Below are 27437 nucleotides of genomic sequence, written 5' to 3'. Positions count from 1 at the left end.
AAAACCAGCATCGTGCCTACAATGGTCAATATGGAAATTTTGATTGTCCATTTTGTGAGTCATGAACGTTTGTAAGCATGAAAAGGTCGAGAGAAAGGCGAAGATTTTTTTAGAAGAAGTGTGGAGACTTTTTTTTTGTGGAGGGAGGATGGTTTGAAGGGTTGTGCTCAAATCCCCGGAAAATTCAAAGTGAGAGAGTGGAGGGGGTGGATCTGCCAGAGGAGGAGGGTGGAGGGTGATGTATGGAAGCGTAAGAGTAAGAGTTTATTCACTGGCGTCTGAGGGAGCCTTTCAGAGCCGCTGAGTGAGTGTCTATAGCGGGGCAATCAACCATAGGACTAGGAGGCTTTATCTCTAAAATACAACCCCACCTCCACCACCCCGCTGCACCCTTCAAACGCACACACACACACACACAAACTCACTCGCCCTCTCTCTCTCTCTCTGGTACCTGTGAGAGCCTCTCATGTGCGGCTAAGGGTGCCATTGAGGCAGACGGGAGGGGAGAATGGCCTGTGAGGGACAAACAATCCTGAGGAGTCTATCATTCTGTGTGGTGTTGTCTTAGGCCTTGAATAGAGCCAGTGTGACCTCCCCACCACCACCACCTCCGCCTCCTCCTCCTCTCAGCTCCATCTACCCCTCCTATCTGCTGCCAACCCCTCCACCACCACCACCATCACCACCCAGCATCCCTAACCATCCTGCTAATATTGTCTGCCTAATTATCAACTTCACTTGCACCAACAAGTGACTGTATAGTCCATTCAGGGGGTCTCATTTTTGTTGCCAAAACATTACTTAACCCTCACATGCTGTTCATATTCTGCCCTGTATCCCCAAATTATAAGTCTCCATATCTAATTTTGTAGACACAAATATATTTTTCATTAATAAGTTTCTCCTCAGTCATTAAAAAATTGGTGATTTATCCCGTATTAAGCTTTCAAAGAGTAGCGAGAGTGCGTTATTTAGATTTTACACTATTGTTTTGTGGAGAAACAACATTCAAAATCACATTATATTATAGTCCTATGTTACCAAAGGCAGGAGGACATAACAGCCATAATAATTTCAATGAATGTAACAATTTTTTGAATGGTGATTTTATTTTTCAAAAACCCATTTATAATAATATGGGTCAAAATTAACCTGGACAGCTATGTACAAAAATGTGCATCCATTGCAAAAAAAAAAAAACAGGAAGTTGTGGAATGAAAATATTTCCACTTTTGTGAATTCTGGGTCACTTTAATTAAAACATTTCAGGCTAATTGAATGATGTTTACGGTGTTTTTACTTTACCTGAATAAGACATTTAAGATGTTTTCAGCAAAGCAATATTCTGCATGTTAGATTTGCTATTTATATAGACAGATTTATGTTTGTGTTTATGTATTTCTAACTAGACTAAGTGTTTTAATAATGATGGATTGGGATAGGATATGGATGTAGTGGAATGGCGTCATTGCTGAAACATTGACTGTCTCCATTCAATACAAAATACTAACTCTACAAACAGGAGATGATGAAGGTGGGAGCTGAGAGATTAATTGCAGTGTTACTATGGACTGTTTTGACACTTTCAAACATTAAAATGCCACAAATAGCAGGGCTGTTAAAAAAAAAATGTTTTAGGTTTTATGGTTGGATTTATTTTTGCTGTTATTTTGTTTTCTGAGATGTTGCTGGATCTGTTGCACCATTGTTCATAATTTGCTTTGTTTTTTTTTTCTTTCTTTCTTTTATGTAATGTCAGCATCGACAGACGCTTTTATCCAAAGCAACTTACATGTGATTTACATACACCTGTATGTAATAGTTAAATGATGAAACTTGCACACTCACAGTCTATACTGTCAAACTACCTCACATAATTATTAATGCCAGTATCTACATTTAAATGTTTATTGGCTGCTCTTTTTTCAGTCATTAAGCTGAAATGATATAAAACACAAAATTTAAGGACATCAAATATTTCAACGTGGACGGAAAAAAATGTTTAGGCTGTATATATTTAAATATTAGTTTTAATAATTTTAATTAGTTGCGTTTTTAAATTAGTTTTAATTATTTGCTCACTTACATGTAAAATGCAAAAAATGGTCATCTTGCCACGCAAAACATATTTAGTATAGTCATATTTAGTTTAGTTTATTTTGCACAAGTTAAAGTTTACACAAAAAATAACAAAGAACCGATAATATACGGTGCAGGGAGAGACAGAAAACCCAAATGTGTTTATTTAAAACCTCCATGTAAAGAAAATTAAAAAATTTCACAATATTACAGAAAATAATGACCATATAAAATATGTCAGGTTCATTACTTGTATATGAACATCCCCTTCATTAATTACATCTGGAAAGGCATACATGTTAAAAAAAACAACAAAAAAACAAAATTACTTTTTAATGGGCAGATTAGATCCTACAGTTGTTTTCACATGTTTCCACTTATGTTCTTGCCAGTGTTTCTAAAATGAGTTTTTTCTGCAATATGTGCACAAATTAACTCGCATATGGTTAGAAAGACATTGCAGTTATGGAATAGTTAAGATATGGTCTGTGTGGGTGTGTTGTGCGGTGGACAAATAAAGCACTTTATTTAAGTTCGGGAAGCATAACAATTATGGCAAAACACAAACAAAAACTCTGGTCTCCTGCATGAAAGTTGAACGTGCGACACAATCATCCAACACTTTGACCTCCACAACTCTACTTGTAGGACTTCCTACATAAAGCAAACACCACTTCCTGCATTGGTACTGGATGTCATTTGTGATCTGTGAAATTGTCATATAATATAATTTTTAGGATACTAACCTAAAAATGGGCAACAGTGTGTGTGTGTTATAGTGAGTGAGCTATAAACCACAAAGTCCAGTTTGGGGGCTCATCAGAAACCAAGACACTGCACAACACAGTTTATACTACTCTGAGGCAATCAATGGCGGGTTAACAGTAGATTTAGCATGATGCTACAAGCTGCATTTTACTATTGGTGCTTTGCATGAAAAAAAATCATCAAGATCAAGTAGGTAATCTTCCTTTAACAAAATCAATCTATTTTGTTAAAGTCATGTGTGTCAGTTTTAAAAGTGCTGACAAACTACCTATTTTGTCCTTCGGGAGATCTGGAAATAAGAGCATTTCATAAAAAGTAAGTAACTTTTTGACATTTTCAAAGTGCTGACAAACTACCCATTTTGTCTTGAAAACTGGACATAAGAAGAGCATTTCATTAAAGGTGCAGTAACCAACTTTTTGACATAAAGCATGTTTGCACAAGAAAAAGAAAAAGGCATTAGTGGTGTAGATATTGAAAATCCCTGTGCCCAAATAGGATGGACAGCTTCTAGGCATTTGCCAATGCAGTATTGCAATATTGCTAAAGAGTGTATATTGCATTATACATTGGTTATTGCACTCTTTTACAAGGGAGACCTGGCCAAGACAGCAGCAGTACAGTTATAGTATTAAAAAAACTACAAAATCAGACAAATAATTAGCCAAATGAAAACATACTTTTATGAAACACTTGCATACAGACAGCCTGGACTCCAGTTTTCACCAGATCTTTAAAATCAGTCAAGAGTACTAGATTTGAGATTGAGATTTGAAGTTTGAAGTTCAGGTTGAAGATTGTTCAAACCAACAGGTGCTGAAAACCTAAATGCTTTCTTTCCCTATTCTGTTCTTACTTTTGGAACAACCAATGTAGTATTGCAATATTGCCAAAGAGTATATATTGCATTATACATTGGTTATTGCACTGCTTCCATTACATTGGTTAGACGACATCCCACTAGTCATATATATCTCCTTTTCTTAAATTCATTATTGTTGTTCTGAACACAGCCTCTGACTTTATTGTAATGACTTAGTTCATGAATTCAGGTCCTAATTTCTGTCGGACGGAGACTCCTCCATCGAGCTCCGCTGTGTGGGAAAAGGACCATGACTTATTCAAACATATGGTCCTCTGATTGCCACTGCCTGATCTGTCTGCAGCATCTGTTGCCAAGTGAGCCACACAGACACTGTGACCGACAGTCTTGTGTATGTGTGTGTGTGTGTTAGTGTAAGTGACAGCAAGGCCAGGGGGGGCACGCAGGGTTGGTGCAGGGGGTACAGGGAGGGCACGGGGCTGGTGGCCGCTGGGGTAAGAGGTGGGGGGTACGAGGGCAACAGAAGGGTGTAAAGAGAAAGGCAGAGAATACAGTCATTACCCACCCAGGGCTATTCCTCTCTGGCCCATTAGCTGCTGGCGGCCGTGACCAATTGGGTTTTGTCGCTCCTAGCAGGGTCATCCAGTGGTGGTCTGGGCCTTTTCTATAATGGACGCTCACTCAGCCGTCCTCACACAAAACCTTAAAGAGGGAAAGAAATTCTCTCCCTGATTCTCTCTCCTCTCCCTCTCAGTTTAAAAAGACCCAGTCAGGCAAGAAAGAGAAAGAGTGAAAAGTGATCATGAAAAGAGATTTGTTGCGATGTGAGGCGCGCAGGGAAGTGATCGTTTAGCCACACGTGGGGTGAAGGAACTCCATGGCGGTGGGTCTTGTTAACCCTCTTGACTCGTATGCCAGAAACCAAATCAAATTGTTCCGTGCTTCAAAGTCCGAGAACGTGGTTTCTTGTGGGAAAAGCTCACAACTTCACAACTGGCGGTGTGTGTAATTTTCAAAGTGGAAAGGAGGAATCTGAATGGGCCACAGCAGATTATCCAGTGTGTATGAACACTGATCCCTGAACTCGGTTAAAACGATGCTACCGACACAGGAAAGATGTTTCTCCAGCATTTCTGGCGTGATTCGATATCGTGGCTCAAAAGGAACAGGTGTGAGAGAAGTGATGAAGGATTGAGGTTCATTTTAAAAGAGCCTCGGAGGTATAAATGTCACTTATCAGATTCCCTGAAAGTAAAGTAAAGCTCCCTGTTCCAAGTAGATTCTCGTCACTGAAATATGACCTTAAATCGTCTAAATCAAGACATATTTTATCATATCTGTTGTTGTGTAAAAATCTAAACCAAAAAAAACCCCAAAAAACAAATGGTCTGCTTCTGAAAAGTTCAAAATTCTGCAAATTTGAAGCTTCAGTGCAGGGATCGATATTATTTCGACACAAACAATTGTGTGCACATATATGTATATTCTATCCCGTTAGAGTTGTGTACGTCTGTCTGTGTGTGGGTGTTTTTTTTTGTCCGGTCCGAGGCAGAATAAAAGGCCAGTTAGCCACCTAGCGGGCTACTAATTCTCCATGTCAAATACAATGGCTGCAATTATATGGTAATCAGTGTTGGTGGCTCATACCTTTCTGCTGCTTTCTGTGAGTGTGTGTCTGGCCAAGCTGCTCCTCAGGGAGACGGTTAGTCACGGCTTATTATTGACCCATTAGACACCCGTCCCACTGGCAGAAAGAAACCAGTCGGCTCACAGGCCGCGCTGCATTCACTGAACAACAACAACGACGAGAGAGAGAGTGAGTGAGACTGAAAATGAAGTTAATCATTTTGGTATCTGTGGACGTAATGAATGAACTCATCAGTGCTAAACTGTGATTCAGATCGTTATCTTTAAAAAAGGAAGTCATACCAATGGTTTTGCATGTTTTACATCATAACTAACCATTTAACAAAGCCTGTTCCTGTTTTTTGACATTTGGATGTATTTTTCTACCATTTGAAGCAGCCATTTATTTATCTGGAAGACATTAATAATCAATTAGAAGACTTAAAATACTTCAGATGTGCAAACCATCAACGTAAACATCAAATCTGCATTAATTTGAAATAAAAATGTGATTATTATTATGAGATAATGGTACATACTTTTCAAATAAATATATATTTAAACTTTAAAAACCACTTAATAATACTTTATAATGTAACTGACAAAAATGAACACAGACTTGTTTGGCGTGCGATGGATTACACTGAAGAAAGTATTAAAAGCCTGTTAATTTATTTTCACACAGAAATGAATGGAAACCAGTGGCTGCCTTGAACTGTAGGGAAAGTGCATCTACACATATAATAACATTAAGCATGTATTCAAAAATAGTCAGAAGGAAGGGAAGCTACATGGTTTGTGGTAAAAGTTCTGAGGTGTTTACCACTCACACTTACTTAAAATGCTCAACAATAGTTGCAAGCACTTGTTTGTTGATTGTTTATCTCTGAACATCCTTTTTTTTTTTACTGCAAGTTAAATAAAAAAAGATTATCACGCAAAGCTCATTCACAACATGACGTAAGCCAGTGAAGATATTCTCTTTGAAAACACGTCCGCTCTTTGTCGTTTCTTCTCTTCGTCATATAATCGACAAATGTGTTGTTTTAATATAATCCCCCAGATCTGTCAACTCTGAAGCCTGCCCTCTGCCCCCCATCCCCTCCGCTCCTCCCACCCCACAACACACCCACACAGACCCCTCTGCCACCTCCTCTCCAAGTCCCCACCCCTGCAAAGCAAAGCTCTCTTTGTTAACCTAATGTGCTTTTACCAGTTGCTTTCTGCCAGGGAGACATCTGCTGTGTGCAACCAGTCAATATTGTGAGGACAGTTCAAAGCGGCCAGTTCATTATCTGTGTCAGCTTAACAACCCGAAGGTAGCGGTCTAAGGGACACAAGGAGGAGGAGGAGGTGGAGGGGGAGGAGGAGAGGAGGGGGACACAATGTGTGAAGACACAATGGACTCCTCATTAACCAGTGATTTATCATGATGGGATGCCCAGTTCAACCTTTGCCCCCCCCTGCACACACACTCACACCTCTAGAAAAGGATCCTATTGTAGGAGAAAGAAGAGGGGACTGTGAAAGTGGAGTTGAAAGCGAAATGATATAGTTAAAAAGTCAAATGAAAAGTAAAAGTGAAAGAAAATCCATCCGTAGCTGAAGTGTGTCCTTTTTGAGAGTGTGTGAGAATAGATTCCAGCAAGGACCAACACACTCAAACGTCTATTCTTTTATTCTAAAATAGTGAAACTAGTAAAAAAAAAAAGAAAGCTGGTAGTTTCCTTCATTGGTTATTCTTTCTGCTTCTCTCGTTCTATTTCCAACACTTTATTATCAAGGACAATCTGTCAAAGCACTTTTTGATTCCTCAGACTGCCTCATCCCTCTCGTACCAGTCTATGAGAAAAGTCAGCGCTCCCCTAATGGTCAACTTTATTAAACATTACACACAATCTAATTCACACCGTAAAAAATTATCCGTGCATCAGACACACCCTCCCTTTCCTCGGTCGGGCCTTTATGAAAGTCAAATCTCTAAAGTCATGATGATATCATACATGTCAGAGAGCCTCTAAAGATGCTCCATCCATGCATATGCAAGGAGATCATAGTCCATCTTCAGCCGCTCTGCCCTCACAGAGACGGAGCCTCCTCTCGCACATAAAGGCTGTATAATGAGCGTTTAATGTATGGCTTCTCAAAATGCAAGAGAATAGGGAATATTCAACGTGGCCCATGTGGTGGTTTTGTAAAGCTGCTCCACCGAGGAACACACCCCTTTTCACTTTCTCCTTTTCCATCCTTTCCATGCAAACCCCCCCCCATCCTCCTCCTCCTCCTCCTCTTCCACTCCGTGCCTCCCTCCCTCCCTTTCTGAATCCATTTGCCTAAATCAATCTCACAGGAGGCGGTCGTGGATAATGTACCAGCCAGGGTTTGTAAACCGTTTTGTTAACAATGCATTTTGAAAAGAAAAGAGGAGGAGAGGAGAGAAATAAAGCGAGGCACAGAGAGAGAGAGAGAGACAGAGAGAGAGAGAGGGAGAGAAGGAGAAAATGGGCAGAAGGGTGCTGAAAGAGGAACAGTTGGGTGGGTGTGGTGTGCGGCGCTGTTTCGGACAGGCCCTGTCGACTGGTGACACCCCTGTCCCATCTCCTCCTCCCTCAGCTAAAGCCTGCATCCGCCCAATTCGGTCCAGTCCTTGCTTTAGTCACACCACCTGCCTTCACCATTCTTCAACACGTACCCACCCGTCCACTGACAGGACGAACAGACGGAATAAACCCCCGTAACTCAAGTCTCAACGCCCCTCACACACACAAGTATAAACGCACGTATACACAATGACCGAGCTAGTGTCTCCTTTATAGGATTACAGTGATCAATAAGGAGCAATGAGAGATGATCATGGTCAATTTCTTTATCATGTCAATATTCTGCTCTGTGTAGAAAAGGGGAGACACATGTGACTTTTCCCCCTGGGATTTCAGTCACTGCTATAATTCTTACCTTCTTATAAATATGGGAAAAGTCAACATATCTGAGCTTTAATTTATAAGGCCTTAAACTGAATCATTAGTTAAAATCAAAGCCAATAACCAGAACACCCAGATGATGATAGATTACATTTAAAGTTCCTCATAACTAGAAAAATCAACTGGTTTTTAATATTATTCAGCTCAATAATAAAATGAACGGCAACACAGGTTGGAGTAAAATATATTCATTTTTAAGGCCCTTTTCTATGGGTTGTTATAATGTGTGTGTGTGTGTGTGTGTGTGTGTGTGTGTGTGTGTGTGTGTGTGTCCAACCCATCTTGCTGTAATCATATGTTATTTTTCTCAGGTTTCTCTTGCCATACAGATCTGGAGCTCTATAAATTTCCTGAATGAGTGACTGAATGAATCAATCAATGGGATGTATCACAGTGTTCTTAAACTTGCCAATTTGCAGCCTTGTGAGGAGTTTCTCTTGTTTATCATTTATTCTCCAGCATTTGTGTCGCTTGTGCAAGAAAAAAAGTGAATTTCACACTGTTTTGGCTGAACTTGGAAATCTCAGATGTCTGACTATTTAAAACATGCTCATAAACACAACACCGATTTATGATTGAAAATAAAATCTTAAATGAGAAATGGTCAAAACAAACACACCCAATCACACCAGAGAGAAAACATGACCTAACTCCAACTTTTTAACTTGGAAATTTGACAAAGAGTTTCTGCTGCACACACATACACACATCTAATGTTTTTGTTTGCCTTTTGTATGTATTTGTCTGTATTTCTTTATTGTTAAGTTTTTAAGGTTGTATGTTTTCACTATAGGAGGGCCACCTGACAAGCCCTGATGGGTTTTATTCCCATGGGTTTATTACTCCTGCACATTTATTTGTTTTGTTAGTTATTGTTTTACTTTCCTTATCTCAACAAATCTGCATGTGTTACTTGTTATATTATGCATTTTCTTTGCTTCTCTATGTGCAAATAAACTAAACTAAACTAAACTAAACTAAACACAACACACAAATATGGGAGTTATACCTATCTGTACTCTTGGCTACTGAGCTTTGGTCCTGAGAAGGTGATAACTGTTGAACCAGTGAAGAACACTTTTCAACTTTTTGGTGACAAATCTGCTGAAGCAATTAAATTTACCCAAGTTTCACCAGTTTTCAAAATTAATGAATACATAATAAGTGCATGGAAAAATAAAACACTTAACAAAATAACAAAAATTATATCATTAATGGAAAAACATACTCAACACAATGATCATCTATAACAAAGTGGTTTACAATGATGATTTAAACAAAATGATTCCTATTCTGTCACCTTTCAGTTCATCTGTTCAGGCTGCACATTACCAACAGTTCAACTGCTTCTCTACAAGTTAGTAGTGACACATCTTATCAGGAGGGACCTGTTCCTCCGTGTTCACTGCATTGGTCCACTTTGCCTATCAAAGCACCTCTTAGCCTTAGGACGACTGTGCCGGTTTGACACCATATTCCCTCAAGGCCCTCTCAGATCTCCACCAAAGCACCCATTACTGGATCATAAGCTGCAGAATCATGCTACACTGGACAGGAATCCCCAGAAGAGTCCCGTGGATCGGGGCTGATTTGCAACATAAGCCCCCCTGTGATTGCCCATTAGCCCCTGTCCCTACTGACAGCTAGCGGGGTCGCATGTGTAGCTCTATCCAGCTCCTTTGCGTTGCCATTGAAGGTTTGCATCCCTTACTTTCCCTAATTGGCAGTGAAGGTGTATTAGGAGAGGTTGTGGCTGTGGGGAATTGATAGTGACATCTGATCTGATGTCCACTTAAAATGAGGACAATGTTGAGTCATAGAGTGCTGACAGAAGACTATTCCTCTGGGATGCAGCTCAGGATCTGATGATTGATGGGTTATTATAATACAAGCCCCCTCTGTCAATGCTGATTCTACTGTTTTCTTTTTGATTCAAGGCTGATTGTACTCTGTCTGTTTTCTTTGGTCCAGACCACAGTTAATGTTTTTACTGTATGGCAGTTTTATGTTGGTTCATTTTTGTTTATACTGACAAATTAAAAGTGAATAACAGAATTAACTTATATCACATATCTCTATCTATCTATTAACATATCTCTTCTGTATTCCTGCCACAGAAGAGATATTGGTTTCTTTTCAATGAGAGGGGTTGATGAAATTTCACACTATTGGTAAAATGCTGTTCTCTCATTAATAGTGGGAGCATATACAACATTCAGACATATTTACTTTTAGATATTTTAATATTAGATACTAAACATCAACATCTCCTTATAGACCAGTGTTGAGAGGTTGGTTTAGTTCAAAATGTCGTCATTGAAAGGGAAGCATTTTGGTGCAGTGTTTCCCTGGCCAAATAAATCAAACGATGAAAGGATGCATCCTGGAGGCAAGAAAAAGTAATCAATTATACAATACGGCTATTAAATGAGAAGGGATGACCATCTGCCAAAATAAAACTAACAGTGAATAATTTCAGAGAGGATGCGTGACTGTATCATTTTAGAGAGAGATGCACCATGAAAACTCAGCTGACCTGTGGCTGGAAAACAAGTGCATTGCCATGTACTTAAGTAACCGGGTTGCTTTCTGCTTTAGACAATAATCTCACTTCTCAAATGTAATGTAAACAATAAAGTTAATTTATTTGCCATGCAGAGAGTATGTGTGACCAGGGTTTATAATGAGTGTGTTATTTATGTACACAATAACAAAACAAAGACTTCACACAGGGGAACCATCACGATGTCAGCAGAGAGGAGGATGAAAGTAAATATCATTACACACAGGGATGCACCTTCAAATTAATAATACGTTTATTTAGAGTCTGATTAAAACATAAACTGACACCAATTGGAGTCTATAAGTCTAAGTGAGTCATTTCCACAGGGGAATAGTTTTACTATTGGTAAAATTCACATTTGTGCTATTATAGCAAACATCTGATAGAGGTTGCATTGATGGGTCTATGGGTATGGCAACATCTAATGTGCTTTTTCTGTTTGTTCTAATAATATATGTTTGTTAGCTGTAAATTCATCAAGACTGCTATGTTATGACTAATATTATTAAAGCAGCAAAAACATCTGATTTATCTGTTCAAAGCGTTGTAGATGCACCAGAGACCACTACAGATCCACTCAGAGCTTCTCCAACCACCCACAATCAGTCAGAACAAAGCGACACATGAGCCGAGCTTGTCAAGTTTGTCTGCTTGTGGTCTACAGATCAGAGCGCACCGACACCGAGTGTGGTCCATCAACAGCTCTTCCTAATCAACCCCTGTGCCCCCCGCCTTTTACCCGCCAGCCCTCAACATGTCTCGCTGTGTTTACACACGCTGATTAGTTTGGTAAGTGTACAGAATGTCCCAAGGATGGTGATCTCCGAATCAATGTGCCCCTGAGTCCCATCCTTTATCTTCCCATCCCTCTGTCACAAAAGCCAGAGATCCCTCTTGGAATCGGGGGGAGAAATTAAGGGATCAGAGTCGGCCGACTCCTGAGCAAACACACCGAGCTAATGGACCAGCCGCTCTCTCCTCCCCTCAAATTATTAGTGGAGCAAGGGAATGTAGCCAGTCCATGTCATGATGATAATGCTAAAGCTTGCTAATCCCTTACACACACATACTGGCCTCGCACTCTCCTTGATACACACACAGCTACCGGGTAATCACTCCACCACCCAGGCAGTGGGAGAGGATGGGAGAGTGCGAGAGTAAAGGAATGAGACCAAAAGCGTATACATACACATGGTACGATTCCCAGGAGACTAGATGTTCTCGAAGGTTTGTGAGATGTGAGAAAAATCAGGAGAGGATCCTGCACGTATTCGGTAGCTTAAAACTTTTATTTATCCAGGTTTTGATTTTACATAAGTGTCCTCAAACTCTTGACAATCTGGACATCTCCTATTTGTTTGGGGTTGAGACCTCCATGGTGTCTTACTTCATACAACTTTGAATCCTTGAATTTTCATCAAATAGAGCATGAAAGTAATTGAAAAGTATTTGGCGACTCTATCAAGGAAACTTGGCACCCGTGGGAACACACAGGTAGCCCAATACAAACTCATGAAAATCTTCCTCCTCCTCTCCATCAACTCATGGAGGCCGATCTCCTCCAGGTTTAGGTTAGCAACAGCTGGCTAAAGCAGAATATGCTAATGCAAGTTCTTGGGAGGAGTACTTTGGGCTTATGAGGGATTAGCGCTTGTTGGCCAGCCCCGACTCCCTGCTGAGCAAGCACGCTAATACAGGTGTTAGTAAACTGGCATTAGACTCCAGCTAATTAGCTTCCATTCACCGAGTGATTGTCCAGCCAGCTCTGCCATTTGTAACTGTGTTTGCTCATCGGCAGGGAGGTCTCTGTGCTGTGGTGGGTCCGTCATGATCTGACATGATCTCCCTTCTTCCTTCTTTCAGTCTCCCTGTAGGCCACTGGACACCAGGTCCCATCCAAGAGACAGACTTAGCTGGTTCTATAAGAGCCAGAAGCCAAGATATGGGAACAGAGGGGAGCCAGCAGCATCACGCTGAGGCAGAGCCCACAATGATTTGGCCTCCCAGCCACACTAAGCCAACATTCCCCGCCATCGAAAACAGTCTCGTCTATGATTATCATGTGATAAAACGTTCACAGGACAACTTTCAATCCCCTGAAACTCCCTCTGTGATAATCTATTTCGTCTTTCAGTTTAGTCGATCCCACTATATAAAAGGTGTTGGTATTAAAAGATAATTCCAGTTCATTACAACTTGGATCACATTTTCGTGGTTATATTTGTAGTTATTCCTGTGAGAGATGGGGAGAAACTGGACTTTGGGGGTTTCAAAAGTGAGAAAGGAAGAAAGTCGTCTAAACTGTGATTAATGACAGATAGGTAGTTTGGGTAATAATCTAATCCTTAGCCTTTAAATTTGTTTTCCACATAAGTTTGGGTAACATGGAGGTTTGCTTAAAACCAATTGACTGCTTGTCTGCATGAGGCTGGTCTCGCCTCACCTTTTTTTTTTTTTTTTTTAAGTAACATCACACTCCCAGATCTAAGCAAGATAATTTACAATATCCGTACTGTGTGATGAGCTATATTACAACACCATAATGTGATTACAAAAGAGATGGAGTCAACATAGTAGAGCTTTACCCTGAGAAGACAGAGCAAGGTATTTGATATCAATATATAGACACATACCACAATATGGCAAATGTAATACAATTTATGTTCAATCTAACTCTATTGTCCACTCTTCAAATCACAGACAAAACTTTTAATTATTATCTGCTTGAATGAATTATAATACAGTTTATTCAGACAACAGAAATTTGAGTAAAAACACGATTGAATATTAAACTACTGCCCAGTTAAACCAGACTTAAAAGTTTTAGTTAATAGCAAATAATTTATTTAAGCAATCTTATTATTATCCAGACATCTTACTGAGGAGGCTAATTACTAAAAATACATTTAAAAAAAAAACTATTATATGGTCAGAAATGGACATTCAAGCTGCAACTTTTGGATTATCAATTCATTGTTTGTCTCTTTTTTTTTTTTACATAAATGCCAACAATTTGATGGTTCCAGATTCTTAAAATTGAGAATTTGTTGCTGTTCTTAGTCTTACATTATTGAAAATACTTTAGAATATGTGGAGGCTTTGGACAAGATATTAATTGGGGTCACTTTTGATGTTTTATAGACCTAACGATTAATCGAGGACTCAGCTGAAAGAAAAATTAATGGTGAAAATAATTATCAGTTGCAGCCCTGATTGACATGCAATCATCATTTTTGTCTAACTTCTTGGCAAATATTGCAGCTTGTGATCACTGTCTGCATACATCTACAAATGACCTCTGTTTATAATTCAGTTGGCATATTCAATTGACACATTTCATAATAACTTTAATAATAAAAATGCTATTAAGTGTGATTGCCTTGAATTTTGAGTCATTTTAAATGGGAAACAGGATTCATAAGAACATGAGGTCAGAAACATTTTTCAACCAACAGACATGAAAAGCAGCATGGCTGTAGTTGACACTGATTTGATAACATTTTATGTATTTCGTCTTCAAGAGACACAAAAGTGTTGCTCAAACTCAATTTCTGCAAAAACTATAAAATGTGCTGGTCTTTGTGCCAGAAGTATTACGCTGTATCTGTTTATTACGATAATTGCTCCATGTTTGCATGCGTGATGGACGATTAACCGAGTATGAATATAGGAGGTGGACAGGAATTGAAAGATGGGTATTACGTGGCCTTCACTGTTGCTGGATGTGGGAAAGAGACTAAAGGTTAGTTGGTTGACATTCCCGAAGCCATTCTGCCGGGGATGTCGGCAGTTCAAAGCAGTCATTAAGCCTCATCCGTGCTGCCACAAAGGGGAGATTTAAGACAGCAAATAGATCTGATAGTGAAAACTCAAAGCCAAACAGAAATATCCACTAAGAGGCTTTTGGTGCATTATACTATTACTACCCCACACAAGACCATCCAGATTTAACTGTTTCAAGTTTAATATTCTCCTGGGAAAATCTCATCGTAAATGATCATCTGCCCTTTGAGAAATTGAAAAACCAAAATACAGATAACTAATTATAAATATTGGAATTTTAGAAAACCACAGAGGTCTTAAACTCTGTGAGACCATACATGACTGAAATCAAAGAACATATCGATTAACTATACTTCTGAAATATGTTTAATATTGAAAAAAAAAAAAGAAAGAAGCCTTGAATAGTGTTACCATAACTTTCAACGACAGAGAAAAAGCAATCGGATGTTGATTAGATGAATGACTTTAACAAAGCCCCGCTGATGAAAAGGACTCACAGGCCAATACACATCCATTCAGACTGTGAGGCTTGCAGCTCAGCGACAGAACAAAGGCTACTGTACACTTAGGAGGAAACAACTTTCAGAGGACGTGAAACAATGACATTTGTGAAAATAACAAAAAAATTAGCTGGTTTCAGACTTGCTGTTAAGTGGAGAAAATAGTGTGACGTTCAACTATATATAGGTCTGTCTAGTTGTGCTCCGCTAAATTGTCTCCATCTCCTTTTGTGGTGTATTGGTTTCAGTCGCTATCCTGACATATGGTGGTGAACTCTTATGTGAACCGAATTTATGTCCTGAATAACATCCTGAATTTTATTGTGTCACTATATTTACACACATTTAATATATAGTTTGTCTTATTCATAATTGTTCTTGTATTTTATCTTGTGTCTTAAGCTTGTATAGCACTTTGGTCACCTGAGGTTGTTTTAAATGTGCTATATAAATGTTGCTGTGATAACGTTGCTGAGTTATTGTTAACCAAACTTTTAAAACAGCTTTACAATTAATTTGGTCATCTTTTTCACTATTTCAGGCCATTTTTTGAGCTTTTTATGAGTTTGTTTCATAAGGTTTAGGTTTTTCTCTTTAGTCTCTATGCAACATCAGCCATGTAGTAAGCAATTAATAAAAAACATGCAGAAAGGTGACCCGGCAACATTTACTGTTTTTGTCTCTGTATCAGGTATCTTAGTGTGACTCAACAGATGTGTACCGATATGATACGTCTCCAAATTCATCAAATATAGTTTTTTCTCCACTTCCTTCGTCTCTCTCCTTCTTCGTCGTCCTCCTGTCAAAAACAACTACAGGTACTTGTGCTACTGCAGGTGACAAATTTCACATCACATGGATCCTCTACACCACACGGATACGTAAAGTGTAATAAAACTACAGACAATAGGTTTAAAAAAAATTCAAAACCAAGAAATTTTCTTTATCGCGCATCTCAGGATAATAATGATATCTATCAGACAGAGTGTAGGATTAGAGGAAGCAATGCAAGACTACTTTGTTATTCTTGCTGCTGTGTCCTTTCCATTCTTCACAAATTGTGCAAAGTCAGCATAGGAGCAGAGAATGTATGAAGTCGCAGATAGAAAAGCATAAAACAACAAAAAAATTCATTTGATTAGTCACTTCATGTCTATGTCTGGAAAATAATCCCTCAAATTCCTCAAAAAGTTGTCTGACATCCATGCCTGCCTATTTATTTATAGCATGTATTAAGCTTGGAACAGAGTTTCTTTAAATGTTAGATTTATACTGTAAAGTTAAGATTAAGAAAAAATTAAGAATTGCGAAACCTCATTGAAATTCTCAAATGAAGGAAATATAAGATGGATTTACAAATTGAAGGCATAACTAAATGACACACTAATAGACTCAGACAGATACATGGACAGACAGTATGCCAGATGTACAAGTGTTGTCTTATCTCTACCTGCTGGGAGCTGCCAGGTCCCCCAGACTCCTTTTAGGATTCTCTATTGAAAAACCGTGATAATCTATTTGCTCCTTTAATGAGCACATTGTTCCTCAGAGAAGGAAAAGCAGGTCTCATTGCTGCTTAGCTGTGGCTCTTTGAGAAGGGAAAGCTCCTCTGAGCACCACTGATACTCTGCTTTGCCTCCAACATATTGTGAAGGTCTGAGCCTCAAGTCTGAGCCTGTAACAAAGCCTGAGGAAGACTGAGCTTCTGTCCTACTGAGGAGTTACTTTATTGTACCTTTTTTCACAGCTGATCAGAGGATCTGGCAGCTGGTATGGCCTTTTAACCCCTTTATATCTTAATTTCCCCTTTAAATGTCCCCTGAAGTTGCTTTAATATTGTTTTTTTTAAACTGCTTCAACACATACTGTACATTTTTAAATGGAATCAGATATTGTTTTTTATTGAATATATTATAGTTTGAATGAAAAATACAATATTTATCTATATAGGAAAATCCAGTAAAAATCTAATTTTACCTCAATAAAATAAAATGTATGAAAAGTGCATTTTCTCTCATTTATTTCTTAATTTTAAAGAATATTTTCTGAGCTGCTCTGATTGAAAGAGGCCTTTGTTTAAAATAAACTACAGATATCGGTGTCCTTTTACAGGTGTCAGCCATTTTTTGATGTATGGGGACAGTATATCCTGGTGAAAAACCGCTTGAACCAGTCTGCTCCTTTAAAAAATGTTTATATTTCAGATAAATCTGCAAAAATCACTACTAATGAGCCTCATGCCGTCTAATATTCCGTATCTATTAGCTAATTTGTGTTACTGTTGATAAAAATGACAAGTTGACCTTATGGACACTGAAATATTCATAGATCTGTTATCATGTGGACAATAAAAAAAACACATGAAACACATTGGAGATTAAATACTATTGAAATGTATGACAATACATGGATATCTGAGCAGAAGGTCACAGAGAATCAAAAAGCATCATCTTGACTATTGTTCACACCAGCTGCATCAGAAGACACAGCAACAAATAACGGCAACAGTCGGCTCTAATGATGGAGGCCTCTCTCATAACACACGCACACATCATAGGTACCATCAAACCCTGCGTCTTGATCAGACAGTGCCTCTCTAATTGAGCTAATCCCCACTTCAGGATCAGTGCTGTCCCCTGAGGTTTGACCCTCCACCCTGCCTGTCTCCTGCTCTCACCGTCTCAGCTCTCAGCTTAAACCTCCCCGTCCCCTCTGTGGCTCATGTGGACTGTAAAGCTGTTTATTGGGAGACAATGGGCAGCAGATTGTGCTGTCAGGCTCCATTAATTACCATCATTAGCATCACACTCCAGAGTCTGTGGAAAGGGGGTCCTAAACCGTAAGCTGTGTGTTGATCGGGTCGGTGTATATCTGTGTTTGTGTGTGACATATGTGTACATGTAGGCATGCGATTGTATTTGTGTGTTTCAATTGGAAATACGCCTAGAATGTAATTTAGTCTGAATTAATTTTTTCCAGGAACAACATGAGGTAATTTATTATATAAAAAATGTTCATTTTTTCAGAGAATTTCCGCATCTGCTTCAGTGAAATAAAGAAATAATCCATCCTCTGATAGTGTAACAATATATAATGTGGCACAAAATGTTACAATAAAGAAAATGTGTTAGTTTGGAGAGTGGTTGACTAATATGCAAAATCGATCACTGATCAATCACAGTATTAATTACATCTGATCTCAACAAATATGCTACTTTTGTTGAATGCCCTAGGGCGCAATCAAATGTCATCTATTAACACTTTGAACTGTCAGAGGTCTCAGCTGCTGTCTGAAAATGTTAACAAGCTCAAATTCTTAAAAACAATGTCCAATGACAGAAATCTCAGTTCAGACGTTTTATCTTCATCTTGACTTTTTTTTTTTTTTTTTTTTAACTTTCCTGCTTGTTTTATGTAGGTAAAAACAGCTTTATTATTTTTATTCTACACTAAAATGGTAAATCTGTTACACCTTCTTTTGAATGGGGAAATAAATTAATACAGTTTGTATTCGCTCCAACTATGTATAAACCCTGTATTATATGAAACCGAGCTGGCTTAAAATCTCATTTCTTTGCACTTGCAGCCAGGCTAAATTTTTAATTGTTTGATCATGTAAGAGTTGCATGTAACATGTGGCACTTTGTAGGTGTGAAACCATATAAAGACAAGTCCTATTATATCGAGAGCATTAGCAGTCAGGGCCCCAAGGCTCTGCAATGAACTGCTTGACAAAATCAGGTTGGTTGAGTCAATAATAGTTTTATTTAATTTCATTTAAGTGGTTGTCAGACTTTAACTGTCCATTTATATTTGATTATTGGTTGATTATTATTTTGATATTATACATGCCTTAATATGTCTGCATACAATTACATACTACCTGTTTTAGGAAGGTGCAACAGAATTAAATCAGTATCAGCCAGTACAGGTGAGAAAATATTGATAAGAGCTACAAAGAGTCACATCACTGCATTTTTTTGAGCCATTATAGTACAGTGTTGTAAAAGCTAATCCTGTCTGAATAGGACTTCAGGTGAAGTGTGGCAGTCAGCAGTGGCAGAGACATCAAACACATTATGCAATGTTGAGAAACTGCAGCAGGGACTGTGACTGAAGTATAAAGAATGTGAAGAAGCTAATTAAAACCAACTCTTTATGATCCATATGCCTTTTAGTGCAAGTTAATCAATCGTCGAACGCAATTGACCACTGACCAGCATTGGTATTTCCACCTCCAGCAGCGGAGCTCTAAAAGGAAATTGAACCACGTTTCTGCCACGCACCCACTGAGGCATAAGCCTTCTTACTCCAACTTCCTGTCTGATCAATGTGTGAGACAATAACTCAACAGGTGCGACAGACAGGAGCCCAGCAGCAGCTTTCCTCCCCACCGCTAGGCCCAATTAGCACCCACGGCTCAGGAACAAAGACACGACATTTCATTTCAGCAGAGTGCCAGTTTAAGGCCTCTTCTCTCAACCTCAGCCTCTTTTCTTTCTGTCTCTTACTGCTGACATCTTTAAAGGATCATCCCTGCCTCCATCATATTCTATTGGATTGGGTCGATGCCTTGTGTTCGAAGTGGCAGGGGTGTTAAAAACATGGGGTGTTGATGAATTCATTGCATGTGACTGGACTTGCTTTCTTTGTGTGGAGGTTTTGGCTAATGAAACCCCCTGAAGGTCTGACAAAAGGCAAATACATTTTTCGGCGTTTGGTTCACACTCCAGGTCCACGCTGGACTTCCTGACCGAATTACACATCATTTCCTGACTATACGACACACGGATGCTGCTATCACAAACAGCTTTTCGACTTATACTGAAAGAATAGATACAATACTTTCTAATGAGTTTCATTATGACTGCCTTTAATTATGAGTTTTATACAGTACAGTGATAAATGCAAGACACTGTTTTCCAACTGTGCCATATTTAAGGTAAGGCACCGTTCGTTCAAGATCAAGACCTCAAGCAAGGTGAGTTTGTGTTTAAATTCTGAAAGGGTCTCACACTTTGTGTTTTACAGCTTGCATACAGTTTTATGTGACAAATAAAGAGGCTACAGTGAGTCTTGTGACCCTTGTATTTTTCTGTTATGTTTGAATCTTCTTCACCTGATGTGAGGGTTAGGTGTTAGTTCAGTCTCTGGTTGGTTGGTCATAAAGTGATTAAATTCATTTATTGGAAAATGCTGCATCTTTCAATTATCCAGCTGCAACCAAGAGAAGAGGACACAATCATGTCAAGTCTGTAACTCTTCTGCAGAAAGTGAGAGGGTTTCTTTTTTTTTTTTTTTTTTAAGAATTGGGAGCTGAATCTATAACAAATTGAAAATCTGTTTTAATACCTTTTAATATCCAGCTTAACAAAGCTAATGTTTCTGGAGCGTTTAACCAAGGAACCAAAACCAAATACTGCAAATAGACTTCAGAACACACTTCCGAAATAATGCTCTGAAAATGTGCACTTCAGTGCCACATGTAATGGAAATGGAAGTACACTGTTTTAAAAGCGTGTTTATTCCTTCTACCGCATCCAGCACAGCAGCACTGAGCTGAAACAACATGTATACTGTATCTCTGAGGTCTACAAAAAGATGCTTAAAGCCTTTCAGACATGTATTAAGACATGTGCAAATATTCTGCTTGGAACAATAAAGTGCGTCTTATATGGATCTTCCACAAAAAGTATGAATATCACTTTAAAATCCTCAAAAATGCATCTCTACTTCCCCCTGTGAAAATGCAAATACAATTAAGTTTAACTGTTGGACACATCACAAAATGTCTCCTACACAGGCCATGTATTATTTTCACACTGCTCCAAAGTTGTGATGTCACAAATCCGGCTCACAAGCCCACCTTTAAAATCTGATTTTCAACAGGCACAGAGAAACTTTCCACTCTCAGCAGATGAAGATGAAAACAGCCTTCTACTTTCCAACTCTTCACATGCATCATTCTGTAAAGTGAAACTCAAACACCAAGAGAGGAGGGGGACTCTAACTGTCTTAATGTGGTGGGTTAGGATTAGGACAGGGTTCTCCTGGTTTCTTTACATTCATACAGTGAAACAGGCTGCCATAATGGCAAAAGGGCATGTAACTTATCCCTAATGAACACATTAAGTATTTATGTCATATCACACTCATACACACACATTATCAAACCTTGTTTTAACTAAATGCTTGCAACAGCTTCCCCAAAAAGAAAAGATTTTGGAAAAATGCTGGCAAACTCAGACTGTGGTTGCATTCACATACCTCTACTTTTTATTTTTAGTATGTACTGCCTGCAGCTCCCCTTTCAACATATGTACCGTTTCATGCAATATGCACACAGTTGGTACATAGCCTACTACTTTATATGCCATTGAGGCTTTTGTCGTTGCACTGGCTTCCATTATTGTGTTGTCAATGCGCTGTTATTGGTCTGTGCTCTGTCAGCGCCTCGGTCAGCGGCTCGGTCAATGTGAAGCATTTTGTGCTGTGCAGAGGATTGGGATTCAGAGTACCCATGAAAGCATGCTGGCTTGCATATAATGCAAAATGTGACCGGATGTAGTAGGACATACTGATACTTTTAGCATGCTGTAATTGACATACTATGTATTGGGACATACTAAATCTTTTAAGATAAGAGATAAGATAAGATATTCCTTTATTAGTCCCATGATGAGGAATTTTTACATTATTGTAGAAGCAGGTGGATAGCAAAATTAAACAAAATAAAAAAATAACTAAGTACACAAGCAATCAAAAGACACTAGTAGTAGAAAATATTGTAAAAAAAAAAAAAAGAAAGAAAAAGTGGCTTACTAAATAGCTTGGTATGGGTATTGGAACACACCTTGTATGGTGGCAAATATGAAAAATGTAAAAGACTGAATTTCTAAAACAGTCTACAATATGGGTTAGATTACAATTAAGTTCACTGTGGGTTCTAACTATTTGGGTATCAAAGGGGGACACTATGCAATAATGGGTTTACAGTATAGCAGCACTGCGGTGGAACCAGATCATGTATGTATTAAAATGTATTATCCCGTAATACATCCATAAACCAGTGAAGATAAAAAATAAATATTCAGTATTGTAGGGCAGGGGTGTAAAACACACGGCCGACGGGCCAGAACCGGCCCACCAAGGAGTCCAATCCCCACCTCCAATCCCCACCCTGACCAGAATACAATTCTCTGAGAAAACAACAAATAAATATTGTCGTCATATTTAAAACATTCATATATTGAACATTGTGCAAAATGTTGTCAATCAGGAGTTTATGTGTCGAATAATCTGTAAATGACTATTGTTGAAATTGCACTAAACATCTCAAGCTGTTTATCTGTTTTGTAAATAGATGGTTTATTATAGTAAAGTTATAATATTATATTATATATTATTCTTTTTTGTAGATAATAATGCATTTGAGACCCACTTGAGATAAAACTGGGCTGTATGTGTCCCCTGAACTAAAATGAGTATAGTACCCCTGTGGTCGGGATTCTTCATGGGGTATTTTAAATCTCAAGTGCGCATGCGCCACACATAAGCACTGTCCATGGTGAATGAAGATAAGGACGAGGCTTGTTCAAGTTCAAACATCTCTTTCTATCTGTTGCAGTTAGTACCACACTAAATAAATACATAAAAACACAAACAACACTGCACCAAGCGACATATGATCTACTGACTGTGATTTAAGTCTCTTTCCTCTTCAGCCTATCAGACAGAGAGCAGCGTCTGACTGTCCGATGAGGAAACCAGGAAGTGTTGCAGCAGCTGCTCCTAGTAATGTCTGCTGTGAAAGTACTTTGCACCGCCCTGGGAAACGCGACTGGACTCTTAACCGTGATAGTCGTTGTCATTGCAGTGGTTTTAAAGCACCTCGACGACCCTGAACCGGTTAAATATACCAGGTAAAGTCACGTCTAGCGTTCATGAAAGCTATGCAACACCTGTCGATACATAGTGTATTTAAATGCGAATATAGCCAGGGTTAGTGTTAATGGTTGCTGTCAGATAGAAGGGTCTTACATATGTAGAACAACAGGGTTAATATCAGAGGAAAGCACATGTTTTATAAAATCAAGTCCATTCTGCGGTCTCCTTGTGTAATCTGAGCGGATATTAAGCCAGAGTCCATTAAGAAATGTGTCAATTTAAGGTTCCTCTTCTTATTTAGCAAACGCACACACCTTACAGAATACAGGAAAGGCTGTTTTATGAATTGTTTGTATGTTATAATAAATTCGTCATCAATTGCATCCACTACTTACCATTTTTTAAATATTTCTTAAACTGGATTTATTGCCCAACAGTATAATGATCTAGCTGTTTCTGGGGACAGAGGGAAACTGACTCCTACAATAACAAACTAATCTCAGTTTCAAGATTTCCTGTCATGACAATCTAATTTGCAGGCAGTGCACATAATTCATTTTGAATCTATTCCCCATCTAAGCATGTGGGAGTATGCTTTATGCAAAACAGAGTTTCACATTTGCACACGAGGGCTGGACAAAAGGTCAATATAGCAACATGAGACTAGGTATTCTCTTAGATTTTGATATTGTAATATCATCATATGGCATAAGTGTTGTCTTTTCTTGCTTTTAAAAGCTACATTACAGTAAATTGATGTTATTTTGTGAACTTCCCAGACTGTTGTAGCTGCTCTATTATTTACCTTTTCCCATTTCATCATTATATCCACATTGCTGATGATTATTATTATTATTTTTTAAATGTCATTGTGTAAATATCTTATGAAAGCACCAATAGTCATGCCTACAATATTGTTGCGATAACAATGGAGGTATTTGGTCAAAAATATTGTGATATTTAATTTTATCTATATCGCCCAGCCCTATTGCACACATTTGTATAAAATACACGCCACAGTGTTTGGTAATTTACCTGTTGTTTGCATGATGCTAAGAGTCCAGTCAATTTCTTTTGGCACACAGCATGGCTGAGGACATGAAGACTCTGGAGGAAAACTTCAGGCAACAGAATAAAAGCTGTTTCGTCCTCGGTGCCTCCGGGGAAACGGGCAGACTGGTGCTTCAAGAGCTGCTGGAGCGCAACGCCTTCTCCAAGATAACGCTCATCGGAAGGCGACAGCTCACCTTTGAGGGGAAAGCATATGAAAACCTGGTTAGTAGGCTTATTCCCAAGTCAGCTGACAGACTTGGTAATAAGAGAGTCATTTACCTGAGATCCATCATATTGATTGTATGTTTTGTGTGTGTTGTGTCTGCCTCCAGGTACAAGAGGTGGTGGACTTTGAGAAACTTGATGATTACGCTGCTGCCTTCCAGGGCCACGATGTTGGCTACTGTTGCCTGGGAACAACCAGAGCGAAAGCAGGGGCTGTGAGTTAAACACCATAAATACACTGAGGGCATTTTAAAAAGGTGCATTACACACTACTATCAAAGTACAGAATATTTGTTTTGGGTTTGGGTTGTTGTCTCAGCAATTACCCATATCTTCCATTTATGGTCTTCATGAACCCAAATGGTGCATTGTAAATCTTAGAAAAATAATTTGTTACTTCTCTCTTCTCATTTCAGGACGGATTTGTTCGTGTTGATCATGACTATGTTCTAAAATCAGCAGAGCTTGCTAAAGCAGGAGGCTGCTCACAGTTCCACCTGGAGTCCTCCAGAGGAGCTGATAAAAACAGTGGCTTCCTCTACCTCAAAGTCAAAGTATTTTATCTCTATTAATTTTCTCTGGATCTATTTTCTCTGCATGCCACTTACTAAGACGTTGCCTTGTTTCATTAGCGTATTATCTTAAAATAATGACATTGAGAAATCACTGAAGGATTAAAATTAACTGATTTTTGTTTTCTTGTTTAGGGACAAGTGGAAGCAGACATTGAGGCACTTGGATTTGACAGATATGCCATTTACAGACCTGGGTAAGATTAAGTAATTGCGCCCCCCCCCCCCCCCCCCCCCAAAAAAAAAAAATTGCATACAAAAATACATTACATGTAAATATCACTAGTGCTGTGAGAATGATGTGCCAACAACTGTAGCAACTTTTGTTATCCATGTCAACATTTTCTCTCTAAATGAGCTACTGGAAATGACCCAAACACACATTGGATGGTGGGAATGTGATAGCTGCCGGCAGTTCATAATTCTTAGAAAAGCCAAGAAGAGATAACCAAAGCCTGCAGGGATGTTGATATTCATCTGTCTAATCATAGTCTTCTCAGCTGAAATAAACACAGAAAAAGAAAAAACACATACAAATCCTTTATGCTCCTCCCATCCTGCTAATTTGTCAGTTTGACATTTTACCAAAACTCATCCAGTAAACAAGGCACTTGTGGCATCATGTGACTTTTGTTTAAAGTCATGGATGGATCATAACAGTGTGGTGTGAAATTTGAATGTACCAAATACAAAATTATAACAAAGTCAAGTGTTCCACTGTGGCACAGCCCACTGAGCACATGTGATTGCACCCTTTTATATGATACAAAGTGCTGATTGTACTTGATTGATCGACATATGTGGAGTTAAAAATGTTAATCACCAAAGGGGAGAAAAAAAGTCAAATCTGCCCTATAAACTGGTTATTTACAATTTAAAAACCTGGTATGATCTCTATCCATATCCGTACGATCGATACCTTTGTTTTTTCTCCAAAAGGGTTTTGTTGGTGGACCGGCAGGAGAGTCGGCCCACCGAGTGGATGGCCAGGAAATTCTTTAGTACCTTGTCTGCTCTGGGTTCAACGTCTATGTCCATCCCCATCCAAGCGGTGGCGAAGGCTATGGTGGCGAACACTCTGCTTCAACCTGAGCAGAAGACGGAGATTCTGGAGAACAAAGACATCGACAGTCTGACAAAGAATGCAGGGAAGTAAGCGAGAAGGAGCATGAAATACACAGGAGGTGAGAAAAAGTATTTACACTAATGTTGTTGAGCAATGTTTCCTGAAATTAGACTGATGTTGGACTCCTTTAAACCAAATCTGATTTACAATCAGATCAGTAGAGGTCGGAAATCCTGACTAATTTTGCTACAGATTTAAAAGTTTGCTGTTCGCTCTGGTCATTTGAGGCAGCTGCCACAACAAAGGCTTTTAGCTTGTATCTCAAGATAATTCATCATTCAAATTCATGTGCACCCTTCTTACAGCTGTGCTAAAGATTTATAGGAACACAACTCCACAAAGTCATGCTTATTTTGCTCTAAAGCTTTACTTGTGTCAAGTTAATTTCACTCTAATCTGACTGTCTGTGTAATGTTCAGCACCAAACTATGCATTTTATCTTCTCTTTTCAGGTTATTTCAGCAGATACACCAAGACAACTTACTACTAAAACTCATCATATCAACATGCCAAAGTAATTTCACAGTACATGAATAGTAACATTCTTAATTTTTCCATGACTTTTGCAACTGCTAGAAAACTAATGCTTTGTTTTTATATGAAAGTACTCCACTCTGTTGGATCTGCTAGATTCTTTATGGTGAAAACAGCCTGCGAAGCTAGTAAAATATAAAATATTTATAAAAATTGTATGTTGGCTTCTTTTCTTTGGTTTTCAATGACATAGTAATATTTTCATCAGGGAACAACTGTTCTGTTATTATTGTTCCGTTCACCATTTGAGTCAACTTTGAAACACTGCCTCAAAGTGAATCCTGATGGGTTTTTTTCCCGTTATTCTTCAGATTAAAATATTGATTATTGTTTTTGACATGTTGTCACTACATTATTATAAATGTCTGTATGTAGGTGTGTTAAATCAGGGAATTCTTTGCATAACATCTCAACATAAAGAATATCTGGTGTCAATATCTGTGTTGTACTGTGTTATATATATTGAATGTATTTTGCACTATGCTTTATATTATAATTAATACAATTTAAAATCCTTGTAAGGGGCAACCTTTTGAGGCAGCTCACCAGATCAACAGATACACACAGTTCAAAGAAAATAAATAAAAAATGTAAAGTAAGTAAAAACAAAACAAAGTAATCAAAACTGTTCCAGATTTAACAGCAACATGAGAGACAAACACCATCTATTGAGATATTATCTACACAGTGATACCACTAACGGACCAATTTTGAATATACTGTTGATAACGAACTTTGTGTCTATGTTTTGAAACTAAATGGTGGCCCTATCAATAATATTATAGAGTTCTTAACTGCTATACAATAAATCTTTTTGGTGGGTATTTTTAATGATGATTTCTTTATTTTCTTTAAAGCCCTTTGGACTGCCTGTGGGCGAGAGGTGATGTACAAATAAATGGAGCAGCACCCCCTTG

At 38.5% G+C, this 27437-nt stretch overlaps 1 protein-coding gene across 2 annotated transcripts; it reads left to right on the top strand.

The window, feature by feature from the left end:
• Positions 1 to 22907: 22907 nt before the first annotated feature.
• Positions 22908 to 27437, top strand: htatip2 (HIV-1 Tat interactive protein 2). 2 transcript variants are annotated; one of them, XM_062416756.1, is made up of 7 exons: positions 22908 to 23045; positions 24096 to 24285; positions 24396 to 24503; positions 24705 to 24842; positions 24996 to 25057; positions 25800 to 26044; positions 26439 to 27437. In XM_062416756.1, exons 1-6 carry the CDS (start codon positions 22921 to 22923, stop codon positions 26014 to 26016), a joined length of 840 nt encoding a protein of 279 aa, XP_062272740.1. In that variant the 5' UTR covers positions 22908 to 22920; the 3' UTR covers positions 26017 to 26044; positions 26439 to 27437. The 2 variants fall into 2 exon arrangements, with proteins under 2 accessions (XP_062272740.1, XP_062272747.1); XM_062416763.1 differs by having other exon boundaries at positions 25800 to 26054.

The sequence above is a fragment of the Scomber scombrus genome, chromosome 1 (genome assembly GCF_963691925.1).
Source record: "Scomber scombrus chromosome 1, fScoSco1.1, whole genome shotgun sequence".
NCBI lineage: Eukaryota > Metazoa > Chordata > Actinopteri > Scombriformes > Scombridae > Scomber > Scomber scombrus.
This window is presented reverse-complemented; position numbering and strand designations above follow the sequence as displayed.